Source organism: Gastrolobium bilobum, unplaced genomic scaffold (assembly GCF_033153095.1).
Source record: "Gastrolobium bilobum isolate Gb01-03AN ecotype WA unplaced genomic scaffold, APGP_CSIRO_Gbil_v1 utg16668, whole genome shotgun sequence".
Lineage (NCBI taxonomy): Eukaryota > Viridiplantae > Streptophyta > Magnoliopsida > Fabales > Fabaceae > Gastrolobium > Gastrolobium bilobum.
The window spans coordinates 21,261-46,882 of record NW_026898163.1 but is presented as its reverse complement, the minus strand read 5'-3'; the positions used below and the strand labels follow the sequence as shown (position 1 = coordinate 46,882).

The window sequence follows — 25,622 nt, the reverse complement described above, 5'->3', positions numbered from 1 at the left end:
AAACAAAGAATGGTTTTGTGGAAACAATATCTAATATATTGTATGTTCCTGATTTGAAAAGTAATTTATTGAGTGCTGGCCAATTACAAGAAAAGGGTTATGTGATCACTATTAAAATTGGTGTTTGTGAAATATATGATTCTGTTAGAGGTGCTATTGCTGTTATTCAGATGAGTTCAAACAGATTGTTTCCATTAAAGATTGAAGGAATCCAATCTAGTTTAATGGCTGAAATGAAAGATCCTTCATGGTTGTGGCATTTTCGCTATGGCCATTTGAGCTTTGGTGGGTTGAAGACGCTCCAACAGAAAAATATGGTGACAGGCCTCCCTCAAATCACAATTCCTCATTCCTTAGTATGTGAAGAATGTGTTGTTAGCAAACAACATCGTTCTGAATTTGCAAAAGGGAACTCATGGAGAGCAAAGGGAATTTTGCAATTGGTGCATTCAGACATTTGTGGTCCAATAAATCCAATTTCTGATGGAGGTAACAAATATTTAATTACCTTCATTGATGATTTTTCAAGAAAAACGTGGGTTTATTTTTTACAGGAAAAGTCAGAAGCTTTCTCTACATTTAAAAATTTCAAAGCTCGTGTGGAGAATAAGACAGGAAGGATGATTCAAACACTTCGCACAGATCGTGGTGGTGAATATTGCTCAAAAGAATTTGATGTTTTTTGTGAAGAACATGGCATCCGAAAAGAGCTTACAACTACATATACACCACAACAAAATGGTGTATCAGAGAGGAAGAATAGAACCATCCTCAACATGGTTAGAAGCTTGTTGGCAAGAGGAAGAGTTCCAAAGACGTTTTGGCCAGAAGCAGTAAACTGGTGCATTCATGTCCAACCTTTGCAGTTCGAAATATGACGCCAGAAGAGGCTTGGGAGAAAACCAAATGTGGATCACTTTAAAATTTTTGGATGCATTGCATATGCTCATGTCCTGGATCAGAAAAGAAAAAGACTTGATGACAAGGCTGAAACTTTCTAGGTGTAAGTGATACATCTAAAGCATATAAATTATTTAATCCACTGACAAAAAAATTTGTGGTTAGCAGGGATGTTGTTTTTGATGAAGAGAACACTTGGGATTGGAATATGCAGTAGCCTACCCAAGTTCTTTGTGATATTGATTCTGAACAAGAACAAATTTCAGCATCTAGTTTTCTTGAAAATTCATCCATTGCAACTTCTTCAGCTAGTCAATCCTCACCGACAGTAGTTGGAGTCAACGAAGAAGGAACTCAATCTCTTCGTCGTGTTAGAAGAAGGCCTGCTTGGATGGAAGATTATGAGGTAACTGGAATTGAAGATCCAATTACTCACTTTGCTTTGATACCACTGTTGGGAATGGAACGAGGGAGCCCAAAATCCTTTGCAAATGGTACATCCACCAATGGGCCAAATGACAAATCACAATAAGTGGGCCGACACCACATCTCAACCCAAAACCTTAAGGTTGTAGGTTTATGGGTCTTTTGCATTTATATGTGAAGGTATATCATCAGAAACGCGGAAGCGCATCGTACCGATGTGATGAGGAATGAAGAACACCGCTTTGATTACCTGAGATGAAGCAGCGAGCGTGATAATTTCTCACGTTCTGTTCTCCTCCTCAAGCTTCACGATCTGCAGCAACGCACCACGAACGGTCGCAATTCTGCTCTACAGTTGATCTTCCAGGCTATGACTCAAGGGGATCAGGTGATAGTGTGGGCAACCGTTCAGATGATGAACGTCTGCCTCTTAGGTATGTTTCTGATGTCTGTAACCCTAGGAGGCACAAAGGATAAAAGAGTGTTTATATACCATGCCCAATCCAAAACTAACCCTAAACTTCATGGGTTAATATTGGACTTTGGGCTCACTCTCACTAAAACTATTGGGCTTAAGTAAAAAGAGCATACTAAACCTAACAATATGGTCATCACTTGATCTATGTCTAATCTATATGATACTTCTTTACAACTCATACTTGATTATTTTCAAACTTTTTACTATCAGAACACAAAAAATTATAGTTCTAGCTTTAAGTGTCAATAAAGCAAGCGAGTGTTTTTATTACCTTTATTTTTTCTTTTTCTTTGCCATTCCCTCTTATCTGCATTATTTATAGTCGTGGCATATATTTAAGTTTTTTGTTTAACATGCAAAGGAAAAGTAAAAGTAAGTTGTGTACCACTTTTTTTTTCTCTTTCTCCCAGATTCATGTGTCTCTGTTAAAACAAATAATTCTTTGATGTATTGCAAGTAATGGTCATAATCAATGGTTCATAAATATTTTTGAAATTAATTTAATCAATATGTTAATTAGATAAAATGATATTATAGCTTCTTATTACTTAGAGTAAATACTTTTTTTGGTCTTCAGCAAATTTTACGATGCCCGCTTTAGTGTCTAGCAAATAAAAAGGCCTATCGTGGTCCCTAAGAAATTTAAAATTTACCCATTTTAGTCCTTTTGAAGACTAATATGGATCTTTTTTGAATTTGTAAGGGACCACGATTTTAACTAAATATGTCCATTTTGAATTTCTTAGGGACCATGATGGCATTTTTATTTGCTAGGGACTAAAACAGGCATCCTGAAATTTACTGAGGACCAAAAAAGATATTTACTCTATTACTTAATTGGAGGTATCCGTTTTTCTTTCCATGCTAATAATGTTCTTTTGGGTCTTCTACATTTTCTGTCTTTTACATGTATGCATCATCATCTTAGTATATGGTAGCGTGAATGTAAATCAATAATAAGCTGCACCAAACATTATATCTGATTATTAAAATGTGTTATACTCTTTCAATTAGACAGCAGTAAGAAACAGTGCACCTTGTTGGAACATGGCCATGATTATCATGCATTGCACCATATGTGGCCAATTGAAAAAGGTTCTAGTTGGTGGTCCTTTTAAGGATTCTGTGTGACTCGCGCTTTTGATAATGTCAAAGAAGCATATTTGATAAGGTTGTGTCGTAGCCCTACATCTATTTATTCAAGCTGTAACATTAATTTTGAACTTTTGACGCATAATGCAAAAACATAAATATTTTACTGATTTAATTTTTTTGACATATTATTTACTAATCTAATGCGAGTAAAATATGTATCAGACGCGACTTATGAAAAAATCAACACAATGTAAGACGTGCATATTCGCACTTCGCATTCAAGTTGTTCATGCACCTCATGCGTATCTTGCAAAAAACGATACGTGACAGATGCGTTTTGGTGACTTTTGCACAAGCTGCACATAAGGTGATGCACTACTTAAATGCGAACATTTCGCATGCATGTGTCACTCGCACTAAATTGATAAATAGTTTACCAAAAAGAATTAAATGGTTAATATGTCTTAAAATTTTACTTCACATCCAAGCTTTATTATCAAACTTACTAGCATAAACTGACATGCCAATTAGAGAAGTAAATTATTATGTTTTATGGGGAGGAACTTTTTACTATGAGAACACAAAAAATTATAGTTCTAGCTTTAAGTGTCAATAAAGGAAGCGAGTGTTTTTATTACCTTTACTTTTTTTCTTTTTCTTTGCCATTCCCTGTTATCTGCATTTTTATAGTCGTGGCATATATTTTAGTTTTTGGTTTAACATGCAAAGGAAAAGTAAAAGGAAGTTGTGTACCACTTTTTTCTTCTCTTTCTCCCAGATTCATGTGTCTATGTAAAAACAAATAATTCTTTGATGTATTGCAAGTAATGGTCATAATCAACAGTTCATAAATATTTTTGAATTTAATTTAATAATCCATATTTAACCACAAATACCACATGTCAAGGTCTGTGTAATCTTTATATATTAAACCTAAAATATATTAGATTTTCACTTCTAAACTCAGGAATATCTAATTCATTGAGAATTTTTCTTACAGTCAGAAATAGTTTGATGTTATTTAGTAGGGTGCACTAATAAGATATGTGGGGGGTTCCTACCAACATGAAGCACAGTATGTCCCAACAAGAACATAAACCAAACAAAATTGCAATGAAAAATTGAAAAAATGCAATTTGTGTTTTGTAGGGAAAGAGTATAAGGAAAACACCATTGTATTAGCTACCAAAATGGTGAAGAAAAATCCAGTACTACAACTTGAGATGAACAAAAATAAAAGAAAAAGAAGAGAAAAATACAGTGAAACAAGTTACAACTTCAACAACAAACTAAAGTTGGGAAAGGAATTGACTGAATATTCTTTGTATGTATAGCTTTAAAGCCAACAAAATGGATTGTTCTTCACCAAGTATTGCAATATATATATGCTGTAGCCTGTATCTCAATCTCTACAACTTAAAATTCATAATAATTCCTATTATCCTTCTGAAGGGCATTGTATCAACTCTAATATGTTGACTACCTCAGCCATATCAGGACGGTTTGATGGTACTTGTGATGCACAAACTAACCCCAATTTCATCACAGGAATTGCTTCCTCTGCAGCAAAATTACCCAAAAGCTTCTCATCAACACATTGCTCTACCTTGCCACCCTCCAATGCACCTCTCACCATGTCACAGAGAACAACCACATCATCCTCCATATATTCCACAGGTCTTTTTCCTGTCACCACCTCCAGGACCAGGATTCCAAAACCATATATATCACATTTTTCAGTTACCTTAACTGTGAGGCAAGCAAACTCAGGAGCCATGTATCCAAGTGCACTTTGAATTTTGCTACTCAAAATGCAATGCTCTAGCATTGGCAATAGCCTCACCAAACCAAAATCTCCTATTTTTGCCTCATCAGAACAATCAATCAAAACATTAGTTGATTTTAGATTATAATGGATTATGTTCATTTGGTGCAAATATGCCAACCCTTTTGCCATTCCAAGAATAATCTTGAACCTTTGTTGCCAAGAAAGGACAATTTTGCTATTATCATCATGTAGAAGCTTGTGCAAACTCCCTCTAGCTATGTACTCATAAATAAGGAGTTGCAAGGATGAAGTCCAATAATAACCTTCAAGTGCCACAAGATTCTGGTGCCTAATCTTCCCAAGCTTATTAACCTCTCTCTCAAAGTCTTCTTGGGACTTGATAAAACCAGACACTGTAAGCTTCTTGATTGCAACACAATTCCCATCTTGAAGGACAGTGCAATAAACAACTCCAAATCCACCACGACCAATTTCATTGCCTTTGTTAAGAAGATTATGAGCCCCATCAGCAAAGTCAGCATCACCAGAAAACATCACAAGCTTTCCATAGTTTGGATCATTTGCAGGTGAACAATTATAGTCCTCACCACCAGTGAATGCAAATGGAGCAGCAGAACGTGACATTGAAGACTGCACATGGATATTTAGGACAATAACAACCACCACACCAATGGCAATAAAAATAGCTGCACCAATAGCAATAAGGACAGAGATACTGAGCATGACCTTATGATGAAGATTATGTAAGGAAGTTCTTGAGTTGGAATAAGAAGAATTGGGGTTTAGGACTAGAGGTTTTGGATGGAAAGGTGGGCAAGAGTGATTAACAACAGAACCACATAACAATGGATTACCAGATAGATATGAAGGAGAGATGGTATTGAAGAAGCCACCACTTGGTAGCTCACCTTGAAGGTGGTTGTATGAAACGTTAAATGTTAAAAGTTGGGAAAGATTTGTCAGCTCCTTGGGTAAGCTTCCAGAGAGTTCATTCCATGACAAATCTACATACTGAAGATTGGTTAGGTTTGCAATGGGTGAAGGGATTGAACCAATAAGCTTGTTGTGAGAAAGGTTCCTGTCCATTGAAATATGCACAAAGAGAGAAATAATTAGAAAAAAAATGTAGACTCTTGAACTCAAGATTTGAATTTTCACAACTAAAATACAATCAGCCATATTAAGTTATAAAGTATGAAAGATTTCAGCTATGATAGAGAAGCTCACAAAGAGTTTAGGGCTGAACATTTCTTAATTTGGCTTGGAATTCTCCCACCTAAGAAGTTCTTCTGTAGCTTCAGTTCACTAAGTGAAATTGCCCCTTCTATTTCAGAAGGAATGCTTCCATTAAGCTTGTTATCACTTAAGTCAAGAATGTACAAAAATTTAAGCTCTCCTATACTCAATGGAATAGAACCAGAGATATTGTTGGAGGACAAATTTAAGACTTGCAAGCTACTAAGACCTCCAATGCCAGATGGAAGTTCACCAGAAAATGCATTTGATGACAAATCCAAAACTTGAAGACCATGATAAGATACAGGTAAGGAAGTAAGTGAAGGATAACGGCTGTTACTGAAGCTGTTCCCAGAAAGCAAGGTACTTTGTAAACCCATCCTAAATATCCATGAAGGAAGAAGGCCTGATAAGTGATTGTGGCTGATGTCAAGAGTCAAAAGCATAATGCAGTTTACCATTGACTCTGGCAAGTTTCCTGTGATCTGATTCCTGGAGAGATTTAATCTACTCAGCAAGTCAAGGTTTCCTATTGATTTTGGAATCCAACCAGAAAATCTATTTGCAGAAAGATCCAACATCTCTAGACTTTTCAATTCTCCAATCCAATTTGGAATGCCTCCTGTGAATAAATTCCCTTGCAAACTAAGGGATGTGCATGAGGTGAGTCTTTGTATTGAATCAGGAAGCTTCCCAGAGAGAAAATTATCACTGAAATCAATGGACTTCAAAAGCATGCAGCCTCCAATATCTCCAGGAAGCCAACCAGTGAAACTATTCTTTCCTAGCCTTAACACCTTCAAATCATATAGACTTTGAATTCCTTCAGGAATCTCTCCCTCCAGCAAGTTATTTGAAAGATCAAGTGACTGCAGTCCCCTCAAATACCACATCCAAGATGGTAATTCCCCTTGTAGCTGATTAGAGGAAAAGTTCAAATTTGCCAATGAGAAGCAAGAGCTCAAAGAATCAGGAATCTTACCTGTAAGGTTGTTTTTGGCAAATGATACTACTCTTAGAGACCAACATTGCTGGAAAAACCCATCTGGGATTGACCCAACAAGGTTGTTCTCACTCAAATCAACAACTTGTAAATTCCAAAGGCTATGAAAATCAGGGTTTATGGTCCCTGTCAAGTTATTCCTAGAAAGAGACAAAATTTGAAGGAATTGCAATCTCAAAAGCCCTCTATCAATATGCCCAGAAAGAGAGAATCCATCAAGGACAAGAGCATAGACCCTATTGGTTGCAGGGTCACATTTGACACCAACCCAATTGCAGGGACTATAATCATCTTCATTCCATGTAGAAAGTTTACCTTTTGGATCTTCTAGACCAGCTTTGAACACAATCAACCCCATAATATCATCGTTGAAAGCTGAGTCTAATGAGGTCACAAAAAGTGGCCCAAAAAGAACAAGAAACAGGAATAGGATGAATTGCACTTGCATCATCACAGTAATATCTAGAATGCAGTAAAGTATTCAAAGAAGCTCCTCATGAATTTGCATAAAACTATTCCCTTTCAAGAACACTGCCATTCCATTTGCTTGCATACGGTAGAAAAAGGTAGGTGGGTCCCAACATAGTATATGAACCAACAACAACAACCACCACCTCCTTGTCACACACATATATAAGAAAGTTTCAGATGCAAGAAACAATAATGAGTAGAGAGAGAGAGAGAGAGAAGGTGCTATTACTACTTCTCCTACAGTTTCAAGGAACAGTAGCCACAGAAAGGACACAAAATAGAAGCAAGAGTTAGAGTCAAATCTCAGTGGATATAAATAAAAAGAGAAGAGTGAAAACAAACAAAGGAATAGACTAGACAGACAATAACCATGTGAGGGTGAAAAAAGAGAACAAAGTAAAGCAACTTCAGCACACTCACTTTCCACTTTTCAAAGTTTAGAATTTTCAAAGAGGAATATAGAGGCTATTGCACTCACAAAGGAGCACAAGTTTTGAAGTTTATGACACAATGCTTTTGGAGAAAGAAATCAGGAAGGTAGTGGTTGTGGAGAAAAGTGCAACTAAATTCTATGAGCTAATTAGATACAAAGGAAGATTTTGATTTTTGATTCAGAGAAGCGTTAAAAGGGACACATAGACAGGGAAGAGGCTAATAAGAAACTGGAAGGAACAGAATGAGTATTTCAGAATTGAGAGAAAATAGCATAATATATTGTGGTTCAATTCAAAGTCTTGTAGTTAACTGTTTCCAAAAAAAAAAAAAAAAAAAGTCTTGTAGTTAACTGACACAGAGTAAAGTGAGGCTTTTAAAGCTTCTAACGCCAAGTGAGAGAGACTTTCAGAAAATAATAGCATAATTGTGATGCAACTCGACTTGAGAGTTGAGATCAGTGTTATACATGTTTTATATTTGAAATGTAATTTATTTAAGATCATGGAATAAAAAAATAATCTTCCTTGTAGATTTTTATATCTAAGATCTCATTTATCCCAAAAAGATAATTAGGATTATTAATAAATAAATAAATAACTTCCATGCAGGTCTCTCTATATCTAATATTTGACTTGTCCTAAAAAAAATAATTAAAATTGTGGAATAAATTTTTTTTCCCCTACTGTATGCTTTGCTATGATTTGCATGGTGTGACACATGGCTCAGTGGGTCAAACCAGAATCATAGGTGAACTCTAGGATTGTTAAATTATGGAGTAGTTACGATTCAAAAACTCTTATGTGTCATATTTAACACTTTTTGACGGTTTAATATTCTTCGACACTTCAACACGCGTGGTAGAGATTCAAATAAGCGTTCAAAGGTTGCATTGCGTTGCACATTTAGTTCCAACTATTATATTTGTTGGTTACAATTACCATTTTATTGAGTTTAATATAAATATTTAAGATATCTTATGTTTTTTTTTTGTGTGCAAAATTGATAGGTATTATAAGTTTAACTTCATTTTTTGTTAAATTATTGAAATTAAATATAATATACACTATTTAATTAAAAATATTATTTGATATATTCTATTTAATTAAAAATATTATTTAATATCAAATCATATATTAACGTATCTAAATCTAACATTTTTTAGAATTAACGTGTTAGAATGTCACGTTGTATCCCGTGTTCTGTATCAATGTTGGTACAACATAGTTGTTAAATGCCTACCACTTTTCTTTTTTTCACTGACAATATTTCTATTGTAAAATTATTCTTTTAAGTCAGAGGTGATAAATAGATAAAAACTCAAGGATTTATTTTTGCTTTGACCAATTACTGCTAAACAAATATGTATCAATTTATGTATGAGCTCTTTTTTTAACTTTAATTATAGTATATTAGTATGTTTATGATATATAAAATAATTCATATAATATAAATAAAAAAAGTAGTCATTTTTATCTTTTTACAATCTCTTTGTACCTTTTATTTAGATTCATCTACTATTGACCCCAATTAATTTGAGATAAATATGTTGTTGATGTTGAAATAAAAACGTAGTACTTATTACCCCAAAAAAAAAAGCATAGTACTTATAAAATAAAATAAAATGGATTTTTTTTAAAAAAATTAAACAAAAATCGAAGTGAAAACAATGTAGTATTTTTGTAATTATCAATGAAAAAAATTCCTGGAACCATAGCTTGGAATGAACAATCTGAGTAGAACAATTCCTTGGAATATTTTCAACATATTAATTATAAAAACTTGCACCTCTCAGTCAACTTTCTCTTCGGTAGTCTTACACCAAATATGGGAATAGAAACAACCTTTATCTAATGCCTCTAAGCTTTCAATCGTAGAGCCTAGTCTGGAGTGCTGCCAATATATTGGGAAACATAATGGTGAAACCTTCTCAAAAGGGGTTATAAGGGGACCATAAAAGGGGTTACTACCGAAACTTTCTCAAAAGATAATATAATGAGATGTGGAAGAAAAGGGTATCATATTATAAGAAGGTTAACAATCAAATAGGAAAAGCTGGGAGAAACAGCAACCTTTTATACATGAATGTCTACTTGGGTGGATTTGAGGCTGTACTGATAGAGGATCATTGTTTGGGTCTTAAAAGTGGTTCCTGTTCAAACTAAGGTTAATACACTTGGAGCAATTTATGAACAGGGATTGATTGAAACATACCATAATTGGTTAGCTCAACATTGTCTTGTCCTTTGTTTGATGGAGCTCTTTCCCTTTCTTCTCTAAAATGCTCGTGGCCTTCAATTCTGTGGCAGGTGTGAAGCAATGTCTACTTATCCTCGAACTTACACTTAATTCATTCTGATTCAGTTTCAGCAATACAATGACATGTATATAATTATTTTGCGTAACAGGTTGTAGTTTTCAAGATAACGTTTGACTGAAAATTACAACAAAATTTTAGATATTAAATTAAATCCAAAAGTTTCATATATATCACATAATTGGTAAACAATGATAGTTTTTCTATTTACTATGATGATTGCAACTGAAATTTACTGTGCAAGTAAATCCCCAGTGCTAACTCTAACGATCTTAAAAATGCATTTCATAATTTCAAATCTAAGACGCAGTTTAAAAGACTCAAATTCTTTAAAATCTAATTAACCTGCTTCTGTGTTGTATATGTAAGTTGCCTCACTTATGTATAAAGAAAAACAAGATACAGAAGCCAACGATTGTAGTATTTGATTAGCAACTGAGATACACCACATAATTCCAACAATGTTTTCTAGTTTTAATTTCAAGTACTAAGAAGTGACCAAAAGAAACTAAACACATTTCTGAAAGTGCAGAAACAAAAGGATATAACAGAAATGTTTCTTCTTATAACCGCTAGTGCTTCTAGAAACTTAAGATCAATAAGCAAATATAAATCACTATTAAACTTAAAAATAACAGCAAAGGATTGTATGGGTGGATCCAGCAACAGAAAATCTAAATACCGTAACAGAGACAATGTATTAAAAATCCAAAAATGAACTGAACTTCTTGCCCTATCCCCTAAGCCTCCCTACGCACGAAATACAGCTTGCCCACCACATGAAGCATGGCAACAAATGCTATAAAGCCAATGCTCATTACAAGAACCACATTTGGGGAAATTTTGAGTCCAGGGGCATCATCAGTGTAAAATTGAAGCATAGTCCCAGCTGCTCCTCCAGAGGCCCCACCACTGGTTGTTCTCCTTCTCCTCATGCTAGCAGTAGCTGCTGCACTTCCTCTTGGGGGAGCTGGTCCACCTAAAGCCATTTTCTGAAACACAATTTCATTCATTTAGAATGTTAAACTAACACCTACATGCAATATCTTCTCAAAATCAATGAATACAATTTCAGCTTCTCATAACTCAGACTACCACCACTTGAGAACAATTTTGTTATTTAATTATAAAGAAAATCTTAACTACTTAACTTTCAAATGAATTAAAAAGTTGTGCAAAAACATAACCACATAAGCAACAGACATCAAGATTTGGCAGGTAAATATTGATTTTAATTTATTTCCCTTCCTTTTCTTCAAATTCACCAAATTTAAGAAACTTTCATCCAGCCCTGCACTGTTACATCAGCTATGATTGAATGATAAAAAGGATATGCATATCCAACCAGAGGGTACTGACCTTCAACTTAACAACCAATGTAAGCGAGAAAACTACAAGCAAAATTCAAGGTCTGAAAAACCTTGTCCTCTCCATAGCACAGGAACATGCAAAGCAGAAACCCTACCCGGATCCCGGAGCACAAAAACAACCGAGTTTGTTTTGGAGGGTTTGTAATCGTTTTCCAGATTGTTAAAACAAGGAAAAAATATGATGGCACCTTACATTGGAAAGCTAACCCTTACAACTTCAGTTGCTCTTTTTTCCAAACAGTTTTGGCAGGTTATTTTTACCTTATCTTAGTCCCATGTCATGTGCTGATATGAATAGATGACTCCTAAGTTAGGTAAAAATCTATACACCAAATCTGATGAAAAATGGCTTCTATGCATCTAACAAAGGCTCAAAGTAAGCACTTTCCAATACAGTAGAATTAAAACAACCTTGGATTCTAATTTCTATAAAGTGTTTATAAATTCAACTTAGAACTTAAAAAATAAACTTCAACCAAAATATAAAAAAATTTAATTGAAAGTGGTGATAAGTAAGAGACATAAGACAGAATACAAAAAGGGTTGTTCATTTCTCACTCTCACTCACAGCCAGTCCACTTGCCAGTTTGGAAATATTCTTTTTAAATCCAACCTATGCTGCCAACACCACCTCTTGCAGCATCTAGCATTCATTCAGCTTGTGACTGAGATCATTCAGGCTCTCACTTCCTTCATGAGTTCATGTTAAAATTCCTCTCAATCCAATCTCCTCTTATTTTCAACTTCTGATCTATACTGCTCTAATAAACTCTAGCCTGTGCACTCAAAGTTCATCATCAAGATTGATGCAAGACTCAATTGGAATTCCTGTTTGCATTTCGACAGCAGAGAAGCTGAGTGATGATCATGTGGTTATGACCATTGAGGTCAGTGTGTTTATATGTCTATATACAGAGCAAATGTTGCTGATCACTGACAGTTGATCACCATCACCTGGTGCAAAAACTTGTTGCTTAATGGCCTATCAGTATCAGTATAAGGTCCAGAAGGAGAAGCCCAGTACACATGCAAGGTTGAGCTAAAGCCATGGTACTTTTGGAGGAAACAAGGTTCCAAGCGTTTGATAGTACCAGAACCAACCTAGTACTATGTAGCAGAAGTTTGTGATGAAGAGATTGTGCTGCTTCTTGGTGACCTAAAGAAAGATGCCTACGGAAGTACCGGGTGTAGGTCAGCACTTACTGATCCCATTTTGGTTTCAAAGAAGGAGCACATATTTGGCAAGAAGAATTTCTCCACTAGAGCTAAGTTCCACGAGAAAGGTAGGTAGCATGAGATCTCAACTGAGTGCAAGAATATGGGCAATGCAACTTGGTCAATCACATCAAGCACTTGCAATGGAGATTTAAAGGCAACTAGTCAATTTATTTCAACAAAATTAGACTAAAGGTATATTAGGATGTTCATCATTGGTTCTCTAGTCCACATTTAAAGCATGCTTTATTATTTTTAAGCCAAATTTATCATCAACATCTCTGACATCTTCGTCACCACCATTATCGTCCTCATCGCCACCATTACCCAATTAAACGATGACAAACTCCCCAAATCAACAACAACAAATAACCGGGCAGGATCATTCGGGAACGAAACTCGAAAATCACAATTCAAATTAATTGAAGCAAAAAATAAATAAATAGAAGAAAACAATACAAATCGGATAATAGGAAACCACCGAATTATGCAGAACAGGTTGTAAATATAAATATTAAATTTCAGAACCCTAAAAATTACAGGGGAAAACCCAGATCAGTGATCAGATCAGCGCTTCGAATCTAAGAAAATAAGAAAAAAGAAGCTGAAACAGGAAATTGAAACGAACCTGAATGAGGAATTCCGGAAAACGAGGTTCGTCGGCGTCGGAGATCTGAGACGGAGAACTCGCCGGAATAGTAGAATTCTCTTTCCGTGTTCTTTTGTTCAAACGTTTTTTTTTTCTTTTTTTTTCTTCTAACTGTTTTTATAATTGAGGGAGAATTTGACTTCGTTATGTATTGTGAGTCCACGCGAAAATAACCAATCACGCTTTGCCATGTCATTAGACTTTGGACATCACTGATCAACCCCAGATTCACGATCTGGGCTTTTCGTCAATGGGTCAACAAAGTTGGGCCCAATTTTGGTCTTCTCATTATTGGACTGACAATTAGTTCAGGCCCATTAGTTGGCCAATTTAATCTCATTGGGTTAAGTTTTTGAATGCCTTGTATAATAATCAATTGTATTGTATTTTATGGGAAGTTATATTTAGCACCTGTTTTATCTTATAATCTCCTACTATTAATTTCATTGTCCTTATATCAAAATTAAATCAATGATTATAAACTGGTGTCAAGTGATCAGAGCCAGAGCCATTAATTTGATTTTAATCTAATGATAATAAAATTAGTTGTAACAAGTTGTAACTTATAAGGCAAAAGAGATGATAATTATAACTTTCCTCACTTTTATTATTATGAAAAATATTTTTTCTTTTAAAAGATGGTCATTAAAATTAGTTTTTTTATTTACAATTTACATTTAAAAAAATCTATTTTCTCCCAATGATTTTCATTGTGTATCTCTTTCTTTTACTTAAAAGGACATAATTCTTGTTATCAAAAAAAAAAAAGGACATAATTCTATGACATTTTAAAGAAGAAACACTAAACCCTTATTATTATAATCATAACTATTATTTTTGTTCGACATGGGACTTTAATTTTCTACGTTGAATACATAAATATATTATATATAAATATGAATATGTATTTTATCATACACCAATATTACCATAATAAACTATTAAACGTTGAATTACTTCCTCACTAATTCAATGGCCAATTCAGTTTTTAAAAACTTCGAGTTGTAGCTCAAGGAGAAAGAAAGAATAAAGTACCAAGTTATTTTAAGGCTAGTTTGTTTTAGCTTTAACCTACTAGGGGCAGATGTTAAATAAAACAAGTTCAATAATTTCTTATGATAAGTGTTATTGAATTTTTTTTCTTTTATTGTTTTTGTGAGGAGAATCTCATCTAAACAAGTTATTAGTGTATCTACCCATAAGATTCAAGGGGACTCGGTCCTTTATGAGTCATAGATGAAATTTATCTGAATATGTTATCTCATTTAAAATTAGTTCCCTTCTTCATCACTAGGTGTGTCTAATCCAGCTAGTAAAGACCACAAAATGAATCTTGCATCCCAAATTTCTGGTGCAAAATAATTGTGATGCTTTGTTTTTCAGTGTTTGTACCAATTAATAGACACCCACAAGCCCTGGCCACAATAACATTCTCATTTAATCTCATTAACTTTTTTGCCCGTCATCAAAGACACCCAAAAAGTTTGATTTTTCAAATAAAGGATCTGTCCCTCTTATTCGTCAAAATATATTGTATTCATTCCTTTCCCAAATAAAATAAAGGGTCTAATAATTATAAATAAATAAATAAACAAAGGATTTAATGGGGGCATTGCCCTTATATCTTGTACCAAAAATAAAAAAATAAAAAATAAAGGGTAAAATATTTCTCTAGTCACCGGAGATAACTTATCTCAAGTGATCCCCAAAATTACGTTGTTTTGAATTAATGACAGTTGTTTACGTAATTTTGTTTATTTTTTTGTCATATTAATTTTACTGATATATCCTTCATTAATTTTTTCTAAAATTACAAAAATACCCTTCATTAATTCAAAATTACTGATATTATCTCCCGTGACTTGGAGAAATACTTTACTCAGAAACAAAGAAGGGTTTAATATTTGTAGGAGATAAAAGTATCCCCTATACATATATAAAAGTAAAAGTGTGTGAAATTCATATTTTTTTTCTCTCTTGAGAGAGTACTAAACCCTAAAATAAAATCCATAACCCACCTTCTCAAATAACTCTAATAATTGTGTCAAAAAAACAAAACAAAAACAACCACATGGGTGAGCGTGATGGTTCAGCATCTCGTCCCTTAAGCTAGTGGTTGGGGGTTTGAAACCCCAACTCTCGTGGCCAGCTCTTTATCCAAAAAAAAAAAAAAAAACAAATAACTCTTATAAAATCCTTCTTACATCCTCGTTCTCCTCAACATTCTCCTCTGTCCATTACATCCTCCCCCTCCCCATCACATGAACAAAGCATAGCACAATTTTAGCTATAAACCTCCTTCAATTTCTCAAATGAATCAGTGTGTTCCTAACTGGGATTTGGAAGACAATAGTCCCACAACAACAAGAGTCCCTCTTCTTTCAAACTCCAATCACATTTCCCTTCATATTCCCATGTACACACTACTCTTTCTCTCTCTCTCTCTATATATATATATATATATATTTCGTAGTCCTAATAATTCTGTCATATATATGGCTTCTACATGTTGATGATGAATTCATGGAATTTGATGCATGCAGGTTGGACCATGAAAATGGGCGACTTTCCATGCATGGTTTAGGACCGCCGCCGAAGCTTCTTAAAGCCGGTAACACAGGAAACCCTACAACATGGGACAAACCTCGTACAAGTGGCACCTTGGAGTCCATATTCAACCAACATGTTGGTGTCGGTGTCGGTGTCGGTGGTGGTTGTGGGAACGAGTTGGTTCCGTGGCTTGATTGCCGAAGTGCTACGGCGGCGACCGCCACCGCAAACGAGGTGACTACGGACGCCTTAGTGCCGTGCTCCAATTGTATGGAGGAGCAGAGCAATATGAAGCAGGCTATGGAGATGGGAAGGGTTGGCGCGTGCACGGCACGTGTGGGGTCATGCAGTGGAGCTGCAACTAAAGAGTGCGACGGTTACCTCGTCGGAAATCAAGCCGGGGCGGTGGCGCGTGTGGCTATATCGCAAGAATTGAGTGGCTGCAGGGATCGGAGTGTGAGTGGCAGTGCCACTAGCCACATGGCCTTGTGTGTAGATTCGCCGGAAAACACCACCAGCTCCGGCAGGCAGGGCACGAGGACCACCAACAACGACGGCCACGATTCCATTAGCCACCGTAGTTCACAGGCAAAGCTCTTATGTCCTATCTATCCTTTGAAGAGAAAAAAAGAAAAAAAAGACCCTTTCCTTATTAATTGTGTTAATTTCTAAAAAAAAAATTAATGGGGTTTTATTTATTGATACTCTTGTGTTTTTTTATGCAAATTTGGTGATATATGATTATGTTATATATGTGATGTAAAATGTAATAGAGGGAGGCACGGGATGAGGCTAACAAGACCAAAAGCATAGAGAGATGTTCAGTGTCCACAAAAAGAAACAGAGCTGCAGCTATACACAACCAATCTGAAAGGGTTTTACTTGAGTTTCACTTTTGTGTTTGCAAGTATCGTTTTCTATATATTTTTATCATCAGGAATGATTATGATAATTGGTTTTCTTGTCTTTTTGTTTTTTAGAAAAGGAGAGATAAGATAAACCAAAGAATGAAGGAATTGCAAAAGCTGGTCCCAAATTCCAATAAGGTATAGTATATATAGTTGCAATTGTGGTAGCTGAGCCAGTATTCTACTATCAAATATTCCCAGTTTATGACTTTATTCAATTCAATTCAGTGAGATCCGGGGACATAATGCTATAACATCCTCCTTTCTCGCGCATTTTCCTAGTCACCAATTAATGGTCCCATGAGGATTCAGGACCACGATCCCCATTTCACATTGCATCTTCTTGTGGGTGTTTTTGTTTACTTGGATTGGCCTTCTCATAAAGCAAACCATTTCGTAAATCAAATAATAATCATCACCATCATAATTTTCTTAAAAACTTCTGAAAGCAATATTTATTACATTAACCTTGAAGTTTATGAATTATGATCTTAAATTTCTATTCAAGAGCCTTTTTACTTGAAGGATTGGTAACATTTTCAGGACAATTAACCAAACTGCATGCCTTTATGGTTTATTCCTAGAATTTTTGTCTCTTTTTTTTTCTAACATCCGGTTGTCTTTTCAATATGGACTATATTATTCACCAAAGCATCATGTAAGTATCATTGTTTTCAATAATCTAATGCAAATACTTGTTATGCCTTGTGTAAATGGCTAAGTATTCCATATAATATTATTTTCACTTCTTTACTCTTATATTTTATTCACATATTTCAAGTAATTAACTACATGACAATTTGAGTTCCAATGAAATCATTTTAATTCTAAACCTATTTTACAAATTTTTGAGTACAACTTTTTTTAATATTATCAAATTTGACAGTGTCAAACTTCTGTTTTAATAATTGCATTATGAGCAGGGGCGGACCCAGTAAGGGGGCTAGGGTGGGCTCCCGCCCCTCTCTAAAAGTTGGAAATTTTTTTTATAATATATGTAGAAAAATGTGATGATAAAATTATCGTGTTGTATACATTTTTTTCTTTAGTTCATCATGCTTCTATCCACACTCTTACCCGTATTTTTCTTTGAGAACATCATATCATCCTCTCTCTCTTTTCTGTGTTCCGTCCATCACCAACCTCCTTCTCCAGCCTTTCAATTTTGGCTGTGTAAATTTTAAAGCCAGGCAGAATCAACTTCCACCTTTCAAAGATTTGAATGTATGTATAGTCATAGACTATCTTTGATTACATATTTTGAAAAAAAAAATTATTTTGAATTTTAGCACGGATTCAATTATATTTGAGTTTAATAATATGAAAACACATAGAGCAAGAGTAAGTGAAGTGATATTAATTTTTGTAATAGATTTTTTTTCAATTTTTTGTATATTAAGTTTGTATTGTATTTCAAGTACTTTATATTCATGATATAGTATTTTTTATTTTCGCCTCCTCTTATTAAAATTTCTGCGTCCGCCACTAATTATGAGCACCCTTCTGTTCTTTCATGTTCAATTAAAACACTGTTAAAGCCCAGAGATTCAGATGAAGAGACACGTACTGTGTCGATGGAATATATGTGGTCACAATCGTCTTTCCAATCAAATGGCTAGGGGGGGTGTATAGGGCAGTATTTTTTTTATGTATTTTTTGTGTGTCATAATTTGAATGTAAAGCTAAATTTTACTTAGGGTGGTGATTGTTCTTTTCTCACAAGATATTTTTCTGCAAGCTTAAATCTATGGCATTATATAAGTCATTCAAATAATAATTTCAAGTTGCTTTCCACTCTAGGCCCTTATATATATGGGGTTGTATTTTGCAGCCATGAAAGTCCCCACAAATTTCTGTTCATTATTGAGACACCCAACTGCTCCCTGTAAACTCTTTCTAGTGGTAGGCCATGATATAATTTATCGCCTCAAATATGGATAAAACACTAACATCATTTATACTATATGATTTTAGAGAAAGGTTATATTGAAATTTTTTTTTTTTATAAACTTATAAATTACATTATGTCTGACCGGTCAAACTTTACTTAAAAGTGTCTGATCGGTCAGTGTAATTTATAAGAATTTGTAAATTTAAAAAATTTATAAACATAACTTTCACTATGTATATATATATTATGGGAGCTTCTTCGTCTTTGTATTTTGCAGACTGATAAAGCTTCGATGCTGGATGAAGTGATAGAATATCTGAAGCAATTGCAAGCGCAAGTTCAAATAATGAATTGGATGAAAATGTCCTTAATGATGCTGCCAATTACCATGCAACAACAACAACTTAAAATGGCTATGATGGCTCAGATGGGCATTGGGATGGGGATGGGTATGGGAATGAACAACATGAACATTCCGGCAATCCCTCCTGTCCTCCACCCTAATCCCTTCATGCCTATGCCCTCATGGGATGCCTGCGGTGGCGATCAAATGCAAGGAGCACCAACCACGGTGATGCATGCCTCACCCCTTATACACATTTTTTGCATTCTATTTTTCAGTCCTATGAGAGCATGGTTACATTCTTTTTCTTTTTCTTTTATATATATATAGGGATATATAGAACAAGAAAATTTACAATTAAAACTACCAAAAAAAAAAACTCTACTATTTAATGTAACATTTTTCATAAGCTTCCAAAGAATTTCCTCAAAGTATCATTTTACTTGTACTTAAGATCGGACAGGCCCGACCCGATCTGGTGAACCGGTCAAGAACTGCGGTTTGTAGCCGCTGGGATTCGAACTCAAGTCTCATGAAAATGTCCAACAACAACTTACCACTAGACTGAATTTGTTTGTTAGTTAATATGCATCATTATATATATATATATTATCATTTAATAAAATTATTTCAAAATAACATTTAGTGGAAATCGAACCCTTGTTATGAAGATATAAATTATAGTCTTTACCACTAAATTACTACATTTGGTTCTTAATTCACTTGCACCATTTAAAATATTTATTATATAATTGAGTATAAAATATAAATTTATATATATATATATCCGATTCATGCGGTTGAACCAGTGACCCACTGACCCGGTACCCCGACCGGGTTGATCACCGGTCCGGTTTAATAACATTGGTAATATATATATATATATATATATATATATATATATATATATATATATATATATATATGGCAGGTTATATTTACAAACTTATACAAACTACACTATGTTCAAAAATATATATGGGAAGAATCTGTTTACAAACTTTTTTTGAACATAGTGTAGTTTGTATAAGTTTGTAAATATAACCTGTCATATATATATATATATATATATATATATATATATATATATATATATATATATATATATATATATATGGGATTTATATTTCTCCAGCAGCTTGACATCTAGCAGTCAATTTCAATTATTTACCATATATATAGGTGACAACATTAATGCAGAGAATCATAATCATACATTTATCATTGATGGACGTCGCCAAGCAGTTGGAAAAATGATTTTACTTATATGTATGAGATTTACATTTCTCTATCTGCTTGACATCCACCGGTCAATTATATATATAGGGTTTATTGTTTCTCCATCAACTCTAAAATTATGTCGTTTTGAGGGTTGAGGGAATTAAAAGACCGTTTTTTTGGTAAAAACCTTTATTAATGCAAAGAAATTTTTTCATTAGATTTTATGATAATATAATTATTGAGTAAATTTCTAGGTATTATTAATATATGTTTATTTCATGAAATGATGATTAGTAAAAAGGATTAATTGCATGCAGCCCACGACCATGGATGCACAGAGTAGGATGGCTGCCATGTATCAGCAACTGCATCCTCATTCGGCTTCTAGTTCCAAGAACTAAGCTGCTACATATGTTCCACCCTTCTGACAACAATTAGCTGTAAAAATAGTGTGTATATTTATTTTGATGAGAAATATTGACGTGAAGAGCCAACAGCTTAATATAGTGACTTTGAGACTTTGGGGTAAATAAGTGGTTTCGTGGTTATTTTACTAATAATATTAGTGTTTATATTCTCATTAAATAGCGGGCGATTTGAATCAAATCCTATCATTTTTCTTTTCCGTTCTTTTGGTGTTTGCGCTCTTTTTTAACATTATCTATTAATATTCATTTTTATCATTGAAAATGCATGCATATAATTCAAGTATTTATTAGTTTTGAATATAATCCCCTTGCTTATTTTACCCCTCTATATATATATATATATATATATATATATATATATATATATATATATATATATATATATATATATATATTACATATAACCTTCGATTTCTTTCCCATGTAATAATTTCAATTTCTAGAGAGTTTAAAAGAGTGTTTTTGGGTAATTTAACAATTGCCACCAGTGGCGGAGCCATGTGTTGCCTGGGTGTGGTCTCGGCCTGAGCTAAATTTTAACAAATTGTATTTATTATGTATAATTATATAATTAATTATAATTTGACCGGGTTAAAATTATAATTTGACTCGGGCTACAATTTGTAATTTGACAATTATCTAAAACTTAAAATATTTTTGGTAAAAGATTTGGGTAAATTGTATTAGGTTATGTATTCAATTTTTAAATATATATTTTTAGTAAAATTAAAAAATATTTAATAAAATTATAATTCTTTTTAGTGCTGTCTGCTCAGGTGTCCTGTATTTAATATAATTTAAATATATTATGATATAAATTAATTAAAATTAAAAAAAATACACATAATTTTTTGGCCCGAACTCAAATTGGAGCCCGGCTTGCAACATCACCATTTTAATTTATTTTATGTATTTATTCTTATGAGGGAAAATAAATTTCTTCTTCCAACTCATTTGAGCCAAGCATATATACTATATGAAACTGATGATGCATTGAAGGCTTTTGCATATTGATATAATCGAGCTTTTGCTTTTCTCCTTAAAAAGAGAAAGATTCTTGCAAGTTAATCGGAAGCAAGGCCAGCTTTTTACATTGGAATTTGCAACATTCTTCCTCCAAGAAGGCCAACTTGGGAGAGTTGAATCGAATTTGATCCATCACACGTGAGAATATAGATCCGCTCAATATATTTTTTAGCGATAGACAATGTTAAGTCGAGTAAAGGGATTAAGTGATATATGCTTGATTTCGCTTAAACAAGTTCTTAAGTTTAAATCCTTGTGAATGTGAAAAAATTTCTTTGAAAGAGTTAGTCCTACCATGACGTAGATGTTCCAACTTGATTAAACTTACCTTTCATGAAGAATACCTATGATTTATAAATAAATAAAAAAGAGAGAAAAAATGTTAAGCCAACCAACAACACCGACAACCTTGCATTATTCACTTACTTATCTCTAGTACAATGATGTAATATTATTTTGAAAATCATATATATCGAAATTGTTGATAAAATCTACTATTCGTATAAGTTTATAATTCATAGCTAATATTTATCTCTATTTTAAAAAACTATTATATTAAAATAAAGTAATACAGTATAAACTAGATTTTAAAATGTATAAAAATTTGCAGGCTTACTCTACTATTTTTCAATTAGAAGTTAAAATAAAACAAATTTAGATTTGATTAATTCCATTTTTATCTGGATGACTGACAACTGCGAAACAAACATGACCTATATCATGACATGTTACTAATATGAAGAGTCTTTCTATGATCTCGATGCAAATCCAAGTTCAAAACCTTCCAAAATCACATTTGAATTTGAGTGAATATATACCCATTTCAACTACAATTTGTACATTGAATAAAACTTGTCTTCTTTGCCTTTTGGCCTATTCACCGATTTTGTCAGACTTGTCTGCTGTGCACAGTGCAACTGAGAGGCTAATCACCCCATGACCCCAAAGCTAATTTATGAATCAATCACCACGATAAGACTAGAGAACATCCTAATTAATAACGTCGTTTTAATTACAGATATTACGGACAATGAAGAAATCTAACATGCATTGTTTGGTTGAAGTTCAACGCATTAATTATTGAATATGAATACTTGGATAAAAGGTTCGCCTCACATATTTGTCAAAATGGTTCCACATGCATGCATAACATCGAAATTCCCATCCAATAATATATAGATGTTATATTCAACCTCTTATCACTGACAGGCAAACACATGCGTGGTTGGGAAATAATTTTTTTCGGTTTTGGGGACTTGGGGGTAGGAATATCTTGGATAACATTATGTATTTTTATTATTAGAGAATAATATAAATTATTAAAAAGTTTTCACTTGTAAACTTAAGTTTTTAGGTTGAATTGATTCTTTATATGATATTATAGCCTCGAAGTCACGAGTTCGATCTTCACCGTCCTCACTTTCTCTTTTAGAATTTTCTTAGCACTGATAAATGGTCTATGCATTGTCCACCCCTCAAGTCCAGCAAACTCTCGTGTGAAGGGGCGTGTTAGAGAATAGTATAAATAATTAAAAAATCCTCACCGACAAACCTAAGTTTTTGGGTTAAATTGATTGTTTACATTTATGATAAATTCAAATTTTAAGCATAGAGTCACGTACTTTCAATTATTTATTTTTTTCGTAAAACAATTATTTTCTCATTTTTAGCTCACTTCACTAGACATCACAGTGGCCAAATGTTGGTTGCACTGTGTAAAGATTGAGGAACCACTTTTAACACCTCTATATTATTATTTTTTATATTGTATATGTGTAAAGTAATATTTGTTTTAAGTCTCTTACCACCCCAATGGTCTCGTGTACTTCACATTTTTAGCTAATCTCAATACTGTTACGTACTGTTAGAGAAAAGTACATTAAGGATAACTATAATTAGATAGATTTAGTAACGTGTAGTTTGAACTTTTAGTGTATAGTTTTTTTTAACTGATCATAATTATCTCTTTGAGGCGAATCAGAATCTCTCGGTATCTTCACGGGTTTGACTTTTTGAGCCGTCTATGAGACTAATCCAGAGTTCAGGTGCGAGTCCAAGGATTACGGTACTTATGCTCCTCCCCAGATGGTGTTGGTAGGATTCGAATCGAGGTCATCTCCCACACTTTTAGTGTATAGTTAGAACGTTTACTTGATCATAAACTTGAAGTGTTATAGAAAGTCTATAAATAGGTATTGCACAAATAATTTTGATATCAATGAATCATTTTAAATCTTGAGTTCACTTTCTTCCTCCGTTCTTGTTTTCTCTCTTAGACAGGATTTCACATTATATCATTGGTGCTTTCATGATACAGCAGGTTTGAATCCCATGTATCATCAGTTCCCTCACCAATTAATTTTACATGTGGTCAATTTATTTTTGCATTCTATGGCAACAGACCAAGTGGTCGCACAACCTTGCCTTTTAATGGTAGACTTCTAAATTTGGAACCCAAAATTCCCCATCAACTTTTGAATATTTTGATATTAATTGATCAGTCAAGTTTTGGAAATATCGCTCATGCTGCTTAACAATTGATGTGGGATCCAAGAAGATCTTCAACTCTTCCTCTGAACCTTGAGAAGGTCTTTCATGTAGGGGAGGGAATGTTATGATAAGGAGATCAAGGAGGGAAAAGCAAAGCTCAATAGGCTTTAGGAGGTTACACGTTTTGCGACTGCATTAAGGGTTGTTAGAATTTCATGGATTTAGTTACGTGTAGCTGAACTGATAGTGTATATTTATGACGATTACTTCATCATAAGCTTCAAGTGTTCTAGAAAGTCTATAAATAAGTGTTGCGCAAATAAGGGCCCGTTTGGACAGGTTTTTTTTTTTTTCAAAAGCTGCTTTTTTTCAAGAAAAAAAGCACTTTTCGCTTTTAGTTCGTTTGGATATCTGCTTTTAAAAAAAGGAGAAGTCACAAAAAAAGCCAAAAACTTACTTTTTTCATAAGCTAAAAATTTTAACTTCTAAGAAAAGCAGAAGTCAAAAGTCAAATATTTTTTCAAAAATAAATATTTTTATAAAAATATAAATAGCTTTAACTTTTGTAAAAAGTACTTTTAAAATAAGAAAATGATAAAAGTTACTTTTTCTAAAAGGTGAAACAAACGACTTCTAATTCTTATATCAATGAATCGTTTTAAATCTTAAGTTCATTTTTTTCGTTGTTCTTGGTTTCTCTCTTGTATAGGATCTCATATCATGTTGAGATATATAGTTCCACATTGGTTGTATGAGCAATTAATGTGGAGTTTATAAGGTCTTGGGCACTCCCACCCTTTGAGCTAGCTTTTGAGGTGGTGTATCCCAAGGTTCTTTACATGGTATCAGAGCCTCGTCGTCCCCCCACTTTCTCTTGTGGAGTTTCTCAGCACAGGTAGGCTGGGCTTGTTGCATTGTCCACTCTTCAAGCCCAATGGGCTCTCGTGTAAGGGGCACTCTCACCCTTTGAGCTAGCTTTTGGAGTGGTGTATCCCGAGATTTTTTACATGGTATCAGAGCTTGAGTGACTATAAGATCACAAGTTCGATCCTCACCGCCCCTCACTTTAAAGTGGAATTAAAATAAAAAAGCATAAGAGGTAAACCAAAAATTGGGCCTGTGCAATATTCACGCTTCTAGCCCAAAAGGCTTTCGTGTGAGGGGGTGTGTTGAGATATATATTCCCACGTTGGTTTTATGTGCAACTAATGTGGAGTTTATAAGGCCTTGGGCACTCCCACCCTTTGAACTAGCTTTTGGGGTGGTGTATCCCAAGGTTCTTTACATGGTATCAAAGCCTCGTGTCCCGGGTTCGAACCTCATCGTCCCCACTTTCTCTAGTGAAATTTCTTTCTTCGCACAGGTAGGTGGGCCTGTGCATCGT

General features: G+C 34.0%; 3 protein-coding genes and 1 pseudogene across 4 annotated transcripts; 2 read left to right on the top strand and 2 right to left on the bottom strand.

Moving 5' to 3' along the window:
* Positions 1-4,337: 4,337 nt before the first annotated feature.
* LOC133313380 (leucine-rich repeat receptor-like protein kinase PXC2) lies at positions 4,338-7,378 on the bottom strand. The gene is made up of 2 exons (XM_061514742.1): positions 5,916-7,378; positions 4,338-5,766 (listed from the first exon to the last, which is right to left on the bottom strand). The coding sequence occupies exons 1-2, from the start codon at positions 7,376-7,378 to the stop codon at positions 4,338-4,340; spliced, it is 2,892 nt and encodes a 963-aa protein (XP_061370726.1).
* Positions 7,379-10,746: 3,368 nt separating this feature from the next.
* On the bottom strand, positions 10,747-13,485 carry LOC133313404 (protein transport protein Sec61 subunit beta-like). The gene is made up of 2 exons (XM_061514769.1): positions 13,361-13,485; positions 10,747-11,139 (listed from the first exon to the last, which is right to left on the bottom strand). The coding sequence occupies exon 2, from the start codon at positions 11,134-11,136 to the stop codon at positions 10,888-10,890; it is 249 nt and encodes an 82-aa protein (XP_061370753.1). The 5' UTR covers positions 11,137-11,139; positions 13,361-13,485; the 3' UTR covers positions 10,747-10,887.
* On the top strand, positions 11,713-13,104 carry LOC133313411 (uncharacterized; annotated as a pseudogene).
* A 2,142-nt stretch (positions 13,486-15,627) lies between the features above and the next one.
* LOC133313407 (transcription factor UNE10-like) lies at positions 15,628-20,807 on the top strand. 2 transcript variants are annotated; one of them, XM_061514772.1, is made up of 6 exons: positions 15,628-15,797; positions 15,925-16,519; positions 16,705-16,806; positions 16,912-16,977; positions 19,008-19,301; positions 20,612-20,807. In XM_061514772.1, exons 1-6 carry the CDS (start codon positions 15,694-15,696, stop codon positions 20,693-20,695), a joined length of 1,245 nt encoding a protein of 414 aa, XP_061370756.1. In that variant the 5' UTR covers positions 15,628-15,693; the 3' UTR covers positions 20,696-20,807. The 2 variants fall into 2 exon arrangements, with proteins under 2 accessions (XP_061370756.1, XP_061370757.1); XM_061514773.1 differs by having other exon boundaries at positions 20,596-20,682.
* The last annotated feature ends 4,815 nt before the right edge of the window (positions 20,808-25,622 follow it).